The sequence below is a fragment of the Epinephelus moara genome, chromosome 11 (assembly GCF_006386435.1).
Source record: "Epinephelus moara isolate mb chromosome 11, YSFRI_EMoa_1.0, whole genome shotgun sequence".
Classification (NCBI taxonomy): Eukaryota; Metazoa; Chordata; class Actinopteri; order Perciformes; family Serranidae; genus Epinephelus; species Epinephelus moara.
Window position 1 is genome coordinate 36,478,650 of NC_065516.1, and position 12,206 is coordinate 36,490,855.

Genomic DNA, 12,206 nt, shown 5'->3' on the forward strand with positions numbered 1-12,206 from the left:
ACAGAGCAGCATCAATGACAAACAGAAATGACATTGATAAGTCAGACACAGCATGAAAAGGAGGAGCTGGGGTGGAGGCAGGTTGCAAAGCAGCTCGCAGAGGAAGCAGCAACAGTAGGCAGGACAGAGCAGTTTAAATAGGGCGCCATGAATGGGATTAGCCAATCGGTTGCATAGATAGAAATCATGTGCTCTATCAGTTGATCCATCAGTTAACTGACCTATGGCTAAGTCCCGCCCTCAAACGCGATGAGCCAATCACAGTGCGTATAGCCATTCCCATACACTGGGACATTCTCTGCCTGGACGTCCATTGAAATGCATTACAGAAAGTCAGTTTGTTTGGTTTTATGAGCTTTTCTGAGATTTGAAGTTTAAAAATGGTCAAACGGTGTGCATGGGGTACATGCAACTCTGACACAAGGTATCCTGAGAGGCTGGGCGACCAGGTGTATTTTTTACACTTTAAACCACATCTCAACCGAGAAAAGTGTCTCCTTTGGATAAAGTTGTGTGGTAACGTTAGACCACAACATCAACTCAACGTGAATAAGATTAACAATGATGTCTACATCTGTTCTAAGGTAAGTCAACATTGTGTTTGAGGCAACATATTGTCACTTTGCTGGAAAGAAATATAAAGTTATCTTTAACATCTCTAGCTAACGTTAGCTAAAGTTAGCCTAACGTTAGCTCCTAGCTGCGTTGTTCATCATGTCACCTTGTTTGCTGGGAGTTCATTAGCCTATTTTGTTCTAGTTTTGTACTTTGGTGATCGTACATCATTGTTAGCTGTTGTCCAAAGGGCTCTAGTTAAGCTAACGTTAACTTCTGGAGCTTAGCTTCATTAACTTATCTGTAATGGCAGAGATAACAAAGGTTGGCAAACGTTATGCTGAATGATTCAGTGTAAATACTGTAGCACCAAACTAACGGAGAGACACTCTTGGTAAAGATGGTAAAAAGGCCGTTATCCTTTTCTCATATTCTGAGCCAAAAACCTTAACTTCAGTGGCACTTTAACTTGTTGTCTTTGATGGTGACGGCAACCAGATGCGGTTCACAAGCGTACACTGTGACCTGTAAATTTTGGCTTGTAATTTAAGCTTTTCATCGACCTTCTCAACAATAAAATGATGAATATATCCCTCCAATGCGTAGTTTAGGCCCTTTTGGTTACTTCTCAATGACATCTGATCGTTGTGTCTCCAAAAATCATCAGTTGCCTCCTGTAAAATGCCGTGTACTGTGACACCTGCCATAGCGCCGGTCACTGAATGTTGATAGTTTGTCTGCGTGAGTGGAGGGGGCGTGGCTTAGCCATAGGTCAATTGAGCTGCTGGAGATCAGCTGATGTAGCTGGGATGTGAGCTGAGCTTGACATCGTGTCCTGCCTGAACTAACACTATGGTCAATTTTTGTTTATTCCGACAGTCACTAATAGGAAGGACAGGCGTGCTCTCTCTGCCTTTGGATTGCTGTGTAGGCCTAGAAAAGGCAAAGACGCCTCAGAACAGAGCCGAGCCAAATGGTCCTGACTGAACTGTCGTGTAGTCTAAACCTGACATAACATTACCTGCAGGCAGTGACACCATCAGCAGCAGAGGGAGGAGCACAGAGGACAGACTGATGCTGACTGATGTCTGCGTTCGTCATTCTTTCCAGCGGCCTGGATGAACATGACACAACAGGTGCACTCACTGATAATTGCTCAAGGTGTAAAATAATAAATGTCCTTGCTTGATGTCGATAATTTGATGTTCCAGTTTCAGGGAAAACATCGAGAACATCACAGAACAAGGAGGTTGTGAAGGAGGAGGAGACTAATCAACTGGCTTTAGCACTGAAGTAAGTGAGCATGGCCATATAGCAGACCACAGGGGGGAAAGAGACATGTATCTGCTGCTGAGTCAACTGTGAGTGACGGAGAGAGGAAAAGCAGAGACAGAGTGAGAGAGCTGCCATTGTGAGTGCTCCTGCAGGATCACAGTGGCCTTGAGGGATGAAGAGCAGGGAGGGGGAGGAAGAAGTGGAGGAGGAGGGGGCAGCATTCCTCCTGAACACGACTGCTGAAAGCTCCGCAGCACCTCCAGCCTCCAGCGGGACTTCAGCACTGCCAGGGATACAGGCACTCAGAGGGGAACAGCCTCTGGGCTCACACCTCTCCTGGGAAACAGTGTTCTGCTCTCCGCAAACATCCACTGACAGACAGAGAGCAGAGAGGTGCACGTCAAGAGCCACCATGACACAACCCACGTCCAAAAAACAGGGATTTAAAAAGTGCAGGAGTGCCACTTTCAGCATTGATGGCTTCAGCTTCACCATCGGTAAGAGACTCTTTGTTTGGTCGTGTACGCGCGTGTGTGTGTGTGTGTGTGTGTGTGTGTGTGTGAGACAGAGGTTATGGTTGGTGCTATTGTGTTGCTGAACAGGTGGCATTCTTTACTTAAGGTTTATTATATTTGAATTGTAGGTGTTCATCTGTAACATGTGCTCCATCTTTGCTTCAGGAAAAAAAAAAAAAAAATCTGAGAACATGCGTCTGTGCTGATGACGTGAAAAACTTGTACTTCAGGGTCAGTCTTCACTCAGGTGAACAAAAGCATAAGTAGAATATAAATGTTTATGGCAACACCAATCTGGCCAGAGAAGATCTTTGTACATTTCTTTATACATGTATGACACCACCAGGGAGGAGGCACAACACTGTTGTGTAACCATGGGTCCAGACTATTCACCATGGGAGTCGGGAACATCTACAAGGTCTTCTTCTTGTCTCCAGACACCCAGAGCAAAGTCTCCAAACATAAAGCGTACCAAGATGAAGAGCTTTAAAATCCTGAACCTAAACAATATGAATACATTTGTCCTGTATAATGAATGTTTCTACCACAGCTGACAGCTTTGACACGATCACTATTATTTTTACTTCATCCAATTCCATAATATGACCTTTTTAAACTTCATGTCATATGGATGTGAATCAGTCTATATACTGGGGCCGTTTCTGGCTCCTTAGTTCTAATGAAGGGAAATCTTACACTGTTTTAACACCTGTCCTGTTTGGTTCGGTTCAGTCAAACTCAAGTAGTTTTGCCCCCTCAGTGCGGTTCCTTTGTGCAGGTGTGAACACAGCAAAACAACCGGACCGAGACCTTCTTGAAGAGGTGGTCTCAGTCCGTTTCCAAAGGAACTCTGGTGCGGTTGGTTTGTGGTGAGAAGGTGTTCCGACCTGGATGTGAAGCAACTGCAGTCACATGACACATTGTTTGGGTTAAACATGAGCATGTTACAGTCCTGGAGGATTATTAATGTGCACCTCCTCCTGTACTGCCTTAATATGCACATTCAGCACATCCAATGCATCAAAACATTGTTTTCTAGTTGGAGCCGCGCCTCGTTTTCAAACTGTATGGTTTGACTAAAATGAACAATGACAGCAATATAGTCCACGATGAGCAGCGCTAAAATCAACCTGCGTAGTTGTCCCTCCATTGTGACATTAGAAAGTGTCACATTTATCTTGCAAGTGTACTCTTCTTCAACGTTTGCTTTACTTCCTGGATTTTTCCCACATGGAAATTCTGACCAATCAAGAGCAGCTTTCTCACACAAGGCATTTGATCTGGTCCTCTTGTAAATGCTGCCGTGAGAACACGAACCAACTCTAGGCAATTATACAACTTTGGAACAACATGAGTCCCTGATTCAGACTGAGGGAGACCACTCTAGGGCTGACAGCAGCCTTAATACTCAAACACTAGACCAGACTGGTGTACTGAATTTTACCACTAGGTATCCCTCTTGACTCAGCAGCCGCTCCTGAGAAAACGAACCATCNCAACATGAGTCCCTGATTCAGACCAAAGGAGACCACTCTAGGGCTGACAGCAGCCTTAATACTCAAACACTAGACTGGTGTACTGAATTTTACCACTAGGTATCCCTCTTGACTCAGCAGCCGCTCCTGAGAAAACGAACCATCCGGTCACCATTATTGTTTATCAGTGCCCAGCATCAGTGGGGAGCACAGCACGACAACAACGAAAGTTAAGATGGGCGCGAGGGGAGGTGGATGGGTCCAACAACCATTAACTGTCACCCAAGAAGCTGGTGTTCGCCTCCCAGAAGACTGTAAAGCCAAATCCTTTGCTTTTCTCCTATACCCCAACCACGTGCATATGTTGTTGAAGGAAAAAAAGTCACTTCACAGTGTTGTACCGACATAGTGCTTTTATTTTGAAAGAGACTGTATGCAAACTGTACATTTCCTGTAGTTTAAGTTTAGTTTGAAAACAGACAATGCATGTAACAGGCTGAAGTTGACACAGCGTCCCAGAACGTCAACAACCAACACACCCAGGGTACCTTGGACGTCATATGTGGACGTGGAAAGTCCATGACCAGACATCCATGTTATGTGGTCGCAGTGAGAATGTGTTGCTTCAATAGCTGCCCGGCCTGAACACGCTTACAAGGCAGACCACGTATAGAGGTGTGAGACCAAATCAACAAGTGATAAGACAACAGAATAGTATATTCTGTATATTTCTATACTTGACTTATACCAAATAAAGTGATCTCATATTGTGTGATCACATTGGCTGTCATTTATGAAACTAATGTACGACAGAAAACTGGGTGTTGGGTCATATCCATGCTGCCACCTCAAGCATGAATGTCCACTGGGACGCTGTGATTTCTTTCCATCCTGCGTTTTTCTGACTTCCTTTGATGAAAGTGTTGTAAAGCGTCTTTGGGTCTCTTGAAAGGCGCTATATAAGTCTAAGTTATTATTATTATATTATCAATTATTAATTAAGTTTTCAGGCTGATAAATAGAACCAGTTGGGACATCAGCGTTTCCATTTCCAGCTCAGACAAGTTTCTCTTGTTGGCCGTATCACGCCTCTTTATGTCGTATACTCTCGGGGCGAGGCCTCTAAATGGAGAATATATCGGGACGGGATATGTAAATTACGATTGTTTCGTAAGATGATTTCTGCATTCAGATCTGCACTGGTTTGTGCTTTAGATTGAGAAATTAGGGTCGCTGTGATTATACTTGACTCGTGCTCATACACCACTCACTGATCGAAAATTCAACAGCTAATGATAAGATGTGATTTGCTTCCCTCTGTTGACAAACTGGTGACATTAGGGTTAACAATAAACTCAGAGTGCAGGCTGAGGTGGTCTCTGCCCTCGCTGAATCGTGCACTGCTACGTCCTGCAAAACCACGTTTTTAAGGAGTCCCCTCAGGCCCCACAGGTGGTTGGTTCATCTTTTAAATTGGTTACTCTGCCCATGCTTCCTGAGGTTTACTCCATCCCTTGTTTCTGTGACAGCTGAGGTGTAGGATTGTTGATACAGCAGGAAATGCAAATTTAATAACCCTCTACTTCCTGTTTCATTCCCCTAGTCCTCAAGTGAACATAGGCAGATTCTTCAGCTCTGGCCATGGACAAGAGGTTAAGAACAGGACACTGTCATCAAACACTCTTTAGTTGTGGCTGTCCATATTGATCTGATCAACTTTTACGTGTCAGAGAAAACTGTCATGTCTCCAGCAGTGTGTGACAGGTTTAAGGGCTGATTTACGAGCACACACTTACTGATCATCATCTGAAAAGCTCAACATCTCTCTATTTATGCTCTCAACAAATAACTAATGTGAGCCAACTAGGATTTGTCCCCAGGTTCATTGTAAACTCTGACTTATCCATGTGACTGTTAAGAAGCAGAAACATAACTTGTTTCTTCATGTGCAACATGTTAGTCTGGAGGTTTAAACTGGTGTCCTCTCACAGAGTTGGTGATTCAAACTAAACTTTCATCTCTGTCAGAGAAAACTGATCTGAGTTCAGACTGTTTACTTACAGCACAGCTACACTCACAGATAACTGAGCCTCCTACCTGCCTGTCAAACACCATCAACCCACAAACCTTCTCCAGTCCGGACTGAGTGGAGTCCTGCGGGGTGAAGCTGTGAAGGCTGCGAGCGGAGCTAGCTGCTAACAGCCACCGCTGCAACTAACAAACTCCACAAATCCATTCAGCAGCTCCACCATCCACAGTCAGACACACACGGCTGATTATTTACTGCTGAATTACAGCTCACAACTCGCACCAACCCAAACATCCTGGTGCAGACTATTTACTGGAGTTTACAGCCTGTCGCTCATCAGGCATCTGAAGATCATTACAAGCACGGCTGTCCTCTGCTTTCAGTGTCCAACAGACTACCATTAACATTTCTGTCACATCTCGTCAACAGAAATGAAAAACAGATTTCTTAGTTTTTATTAGCAAGACCTATTTTTAGCTCGTCATTGTCTCGTTTTCGTGAGGGGAGAAAGGATGTTGATGATAGTTTTCATCATTTGTATTAGTGATGAAACAAAACCAGCATCAGATGGACTGTATTCATAATCAATACGCCACAATAATATAAATAACCAGCATAGGTTACCAGGGCATAAGCACATACAGCCAGCAGCAGCAGCGACCCACCGTCTGACACCAGCACACGTGAGGACAGATTCATAGGGCTCGGCGGGGATGGAGCACCTGCTGCAGCAAGCCAACACGCCGTCTGCGGTCATTTTGACTTGACCAGCAGACTTCACTACAAGCTGATTGGCTGTTGAAACAGGTGACATGCTTTAAAAACAGCCACCGGCCATTTGACCAGCTGAGTGTCAGGTGACATCATCAGCCAGCTTGAGTCGAGTTCACACCGCTGACACTTTTCTCTGCAGTGTTCTAAAAACAGTTTTGTCTTGTCGCAAATCTTTGATCTGAGCTTGGCTTTAGGAGCTCTCTGAGAGTGTTCTCAGAATGTTTGTGATAACGGCCTCTGGCTTTGGAAAGTAATGATAAAGGTTACGATCAGCATTCACATCCGAGTTAAATGACTCAGTAATTGTAGTTTAGATGAAGACACCCTTGTTTCGCCAGACTTCTTGTCTGCATCACAACAAAAGTGAGTAAACTCATTAGTTTGTAGACCGCTGCAAAACCATGTTCCTGTACAAAGCAAAAAGCTCAACTAACAACACTTGCAGCAGCTTTAAGGATGTGTACACAGCTCATCAAACATGTTGGGGAGTAACATAGACAGCAGTGGTATTTTGTTGTCTCCCTGAACACACTTCCTGACACTGCTCCTCGTGCCACACTTCCTTGCCAGCACGCAGCTTGTCTGAGTTTACCACAGGAGCTCTGTGTTGATGTCATTCAGCAGGTAGGCCAATCATCAGCTCCACAGTCCTCTACGTCTGGGAGCAGAATGTACACGCACTGACAGTTGTTTTTGGGGTGTTAGTGTAGCACCGTGAACCAGGATTAGATTTGCCATGTGAAAAATAACACCTCCAGTCTTTTGCATATCACTCAACATATGTATGACGTGGTCCAAAAATAGTCCTCAGACCTGCGCAGCAGCCAGTGTGCTAAACAGTGACAAACAGTGAACAGAAATACCACCGACAGTCAGCGAGTTTTACTCCTGCTTTCCCCAGATTAGAAACATTTTCCTCTGCTGCAGATGTCAGTGCTTTTTGACCTTTCAGACCTTGGAAAGTGCCAACAATCCTTGAATATGAGGCCTCACACCTGTGTGAGTAAATAGATCATTGTAATTACCTGCCCAAATGAATCATATGAGCATTCTTTGATCTAACGCCCTGCCACTGTTAATGTGCACAGTGACATGCAAAAGTTTGGGCACTGGTCAAAATTTATTTTACTGTGAATAGTTAAGTGAGCAGAAGATGAGCTGATCTCCAAAAGGCGTGAAGTTAAAGATGAAACATGCTTTTCAACATTTTAAGCAAGATCAGTGTATTAATTTTATTTTGTAATCCTCCAAACAAGAACTGAAAGACTCTGAGCTGGATACAGGAAGTGTTTAGAAGAAGGGGGCGCTACTGAGCACTGGCCATGCAGGGTGCCCAAACTGTTGCTTCAGGCCCTTTTCATAACTGTTTCATCTTTAACTTTTTACCTTTTGGAGATCAGTTCATCTTTAACTTGCTTAGCTATTAACAATAAATGAACTTTTGACCAGGGGTGCCCAAACTTTTGCATGCCAGTGTCGATGTGACTGCAATGCTGACAAAGCTAATGAACAGAAGCATGTCAGTATACAACCGATGATGTCATCCCGGTGACAAGTACGTTTACGATTGGATGTGATACGATACTACTTTATTTGTTAATTTATACTGAAATTCATTTTGCATCCTCAGACAGCTCCATTCAAGAAGTTTCCACATAAATCAGACATACAATTACAGAAACAGAACATACTCATAGAAGCACACCAAACAGTTGTGACCACAGAACACTTAATATCCTCAGATTCAGATCTTAATTAGCGGCTCACTGATTTTGATGTAGCAGCAGGACAGACTGATGTATAAACACACATTTCAACCTGTTGTGTTTAAATGCAGGGACTCTGAATCGCCTGTTAAACCAGAGCTGCTCTCTTGAACACAAATATGAAAACAATGTCTGCACAGTATAAAGGATGATGATAATAATATAAAACAGAAAATATGACTGTGAGTCAGGTACGTGTTTGTATTCACATTAATAGAACAGAAGGCCATGTCATTTTACAGTGTGCAGGTGTGTGTGTATGTGTGTGTGTTTACTGACTGCTGTCTCTATGGGAACCAGAAGAGACTGGGACATGAGTGTGACATCATTTTGACTGGTGCAAATAAATGTGCGTGTGTTGTCAGTTGTTAGGCAGCTGAGCTCAGGGAGTCATTATCACTAATGAAGTGGCTGTTTTTTATCTCCTCCTTCTCTGCCTGATTCCAGCCGTACTCCCCATCCACCAATCACTTTCACACACACACACACACACACACACGCACACTTAATAATCCTTTGCTCTTTCTGAGTGCCTTCCATTAAAAATGAAAGGGTCAGGTGTCCTCCTGGGTCACACATTGTTCTATATTTATCCTGGTGTAAAACACATGTACATGTACTCTCTCTCGCATGATGCTACATAATTTTAGTTGCTTAATTAGTTAATCTTAACCTTAATTAGTTGGAGCTACAATATCCTTTTGTGTAAAGTGTCACAGATCAGCAAGGATACTGAACCTTTAAGGTTTTCTGCTTACTGTTTGGAGCTGCCAACAAGCACATTTACAGCTGCAGCACCGTTAATTTGTGGATTCACACAGTCCTGCACACCCACACCGGCGTGTTCAGGTACTCTGGCTGATTTAAACTCTGTACGAGTTGAACTTGGTTAAAGGTATCCCAGCCCGTTCTCACTCCCATCTTGTCAAATACCTGTTTTGTCAGAGATCAGAGTCAGATACTGACGCACAGAGGCACCTATTGCAGTTTTATGATATGCACTGGGCGGCAGCTATCTTTGATGCCAACGGCAACTGTTGAAGTATAAAGATCAAGGACGTCTGTATAGAGTGCCGAAGTCACGCCCCTTCCGGTGAAGCTCATGGGACCTTAGATCGGAAAAAATATGAATGGCAGTGAATGAGGATTGAAATATTATCTTTTGGTCCCGTTTGAGTTGTGACATGAAATCTAAATATGTTGTTAATGAATTTAAAACATAAATTTTAAGGTCAAGAAAGTCATACTTTGTGGTAAAACTGTTGAGATATAAGCTTCTCTGGTCGCACCAGAGGGAACAAAACGACATGTTGTTGCATTTTAGTTTTGTTTCCTTTCCTGTTCACACTGACTTTTTTGCAGACGAACCAAGAGGAGTAAACATGAAGTTCTACCAACTGACAGGTGACTCGTTGATTGGACAGTTTTGGCGTTCCTGCAGCATCAGAACCCACGTGGGGAAATCAAATTCTTGTGACAAACAGAAGTTTCTGCAGCAGCACTTTAATGCTTCTAAAGTGTTTATTTTTATATTCCTTGGTTTCACAAAGAGCTCACAGAGAAAGAACTGATTGTAAGCATTATTAGGAGGCTATTATTAGACTGCAGATCAATGGCGTGTTCTGAATAATGACTAACACAGAGACATGATGAAAAGAAGGCGTTTTGTACAGTAATGATTTGGGGCTTCATACTGTGAGATCACTGTCACACACTTTTTAATGGACTCCATGAACAGACAAAGTTTCAACAGCTTTTTAATCAGGGAAAATACCCTCACTGATGTGCATTATTAATAATAATAATAGTAATAATAATAATAATACATTTTATATCTGGGCACCTTTCATGACACTCAGGGTCGCCTTATAGAGAAAAATACAGTTTAAAATACAATAAAATACAAAGTACAAGATAATTCAACATTTTACAACAAACAAACAAACATGAACAAAATATTTGTTCAGGCTTACCCACTCAAAGAGAGAAGGAAAGCCTGAACAGGTGAGTTTTCAGCCTGGATTTAAAGTGTGGGAGTGAATCAATATTTCAGAGGTCAGGGGGGAGTGCAGAGCAGCTGAATGCCCTGCCCCACGGGCGGCGGTGCATGTGAACCAGGACTTTATTTCATGAAATCAATCAGTAAGGAATGAGGGAGGGAGGGTATATCAGGTTTGGAGAGGATGTAGAGCTGGGTGTCATCCGCGTAGCAATGGAAATTAATGTGGTTTTTATGGAAAATGTGACCAAGGGGGAGTAAGTAGATGATGAATAGCAGGGGCCCCAGGACAGAGCCCTGGGGCACACCTGTGGAGACTGGGAGGGGGTGTGAGGTAAATAATTTCAGCTGAATGAACTGAGTGCGGCCAGAGAGGTAAGATTTAAACCAGCCAATGTGTGATGCCAATAGTATGAGGTCTGTCCAGGAGGATGGTGTGTGAGATGGTGTTGAAGGCCGCACTCAGATCAAGTAGAATGAGGATGGATAATAGACCAGAATCAGCTGCCAGAAGGAGATCATTGGTGATTTTAGGCAATGCAGTTTCAGTAGAGTGGAAAGGGTGGAAACCAGACTGTTACCATGGTTACATGTGTGCATTAGCATAGGTTATGGGATATATGGCCTTTATCAGTATCAATGATGAGATCTTAGACAGATTTCAAGATCAGCAGGATTTAGTGTACTTTAGCTGTTGCTAAATTCACATATCTGCTGTCATAAACTTCTGTGGTTGGTTTGTTAATGCTTTCACACCACAGAGTGGACCGAGACCCAGATTTTCAAGTGGTCTTGGTTTAGTTGTTTGGTCCACACCAGGGTTTGATAGCAACTTTAACGCCAGCCTGAAGGAACCTTAGTAACTGTGCAAACGAACCTGAGTTTGTTTTAACTGAAACAAACAGGTTAGGTGTGACGCGCCCTCATATCACCAAGAATTATGTTAAATAAAAGAAATTCTGAATCTTTTCTTTACAGTTGCCAATGAGGCGGGGGAAAGCAACCGCCATCCACTGGCCCGCTTCGCACGTGAGTTCACCATGATTCACTATTTTTGTAATTTCAGGTTACAATCGTGAGGTGTGTAATAGAGATGTGATGTGGTTTGTGTGAAAATTGCTCAGGCTCACGGTCCCAGAATGCACTATGCACCGCTGTCACAGCCGGCCTTGAGATCACTGAACACAAAGGAATTCTGATTGACCCGCGCAGCGCTGAGGAGATCCTGGCTGATGAGCTGCCGGTCCCTGATGCTGTCGACGCCATGGAGAAGACTGCAATCAGGTCACACAAAGAAGCAACACACACAGAAACTGGAACAAACATTAACTGGTCTTTGTTTCTCCTTGTGCATGATTATTTATGTCTGCTCTGTGAATGTGTCACGCACAGCTGCCATATGAAGTTGTGATGAAGGGAAATGTGTTGCAGCCTGAGACCGCCTTGGTTAAAATGAATCAAAAGAATTACAAAGAGTCTACAGTCATGCTAGCTGAGCAAAGGATTGCCATCTGTTTTGGCTGTGACAAAAAGTCAAGGGATCTTCACAGTCACTAGACTTCATCCTCTGGGGACAATGAATGTCTGAACCAAGTTTCATGGTCTTAAGTATTGACAGCTATTTTAGATGTCGTCTTGAGATGAAAATGTTTATTAGCTCAAGTCGATCTTTAGTCATTTTTATCCTTCATAGTCTTAGTTGACGAAAATTTTAGTCATTAAGTTTTCTATATATTTTTTCTCTTTAACTAATCCAGTGAGGCGTACTGCTCGGTGTAAACGGGGCTTAAGTTCAGGTGTTTAAGATCTTCAGGTCAT

At 43.2% G+C, this 12,206-nt stretch overlaps 1 protein-coding gene across 2 annotated transcripts in view; it reads left to right on the forward strand.

Moving 5' to 3' along the window:
• The first annotated feature begins 2,216 nt into the window (after positions 1-2,216).
• Positions 2,217-12,206, forward strand: part of pde1ca (phosphodiesterase 1C, calmodulin-dependent a) — a 28,168-nt gene continuing 18,178 nt past the window's right edge. For both annotated transcript variants that reach the window (XM_050056075.1, XM_050056076.1), the window contains exons 1-3: positions 2,217-2,327; positions 11,367-11,417; positions 11,513-11,672. In XM_050056075.1, the coding sequence (XP_049912032.1) occupies positions 2,243-2,327; positions 11,367-11,417; positions 11,513-11,672 (296 nt within the window). In that variant the 5' untranslated portion in view covers positions 2,217-2,242. The remainder of the gene's footprint in view (positions 2,328-11,366; positions 11,418-11,512; positions 11,673-12,206) is intronic.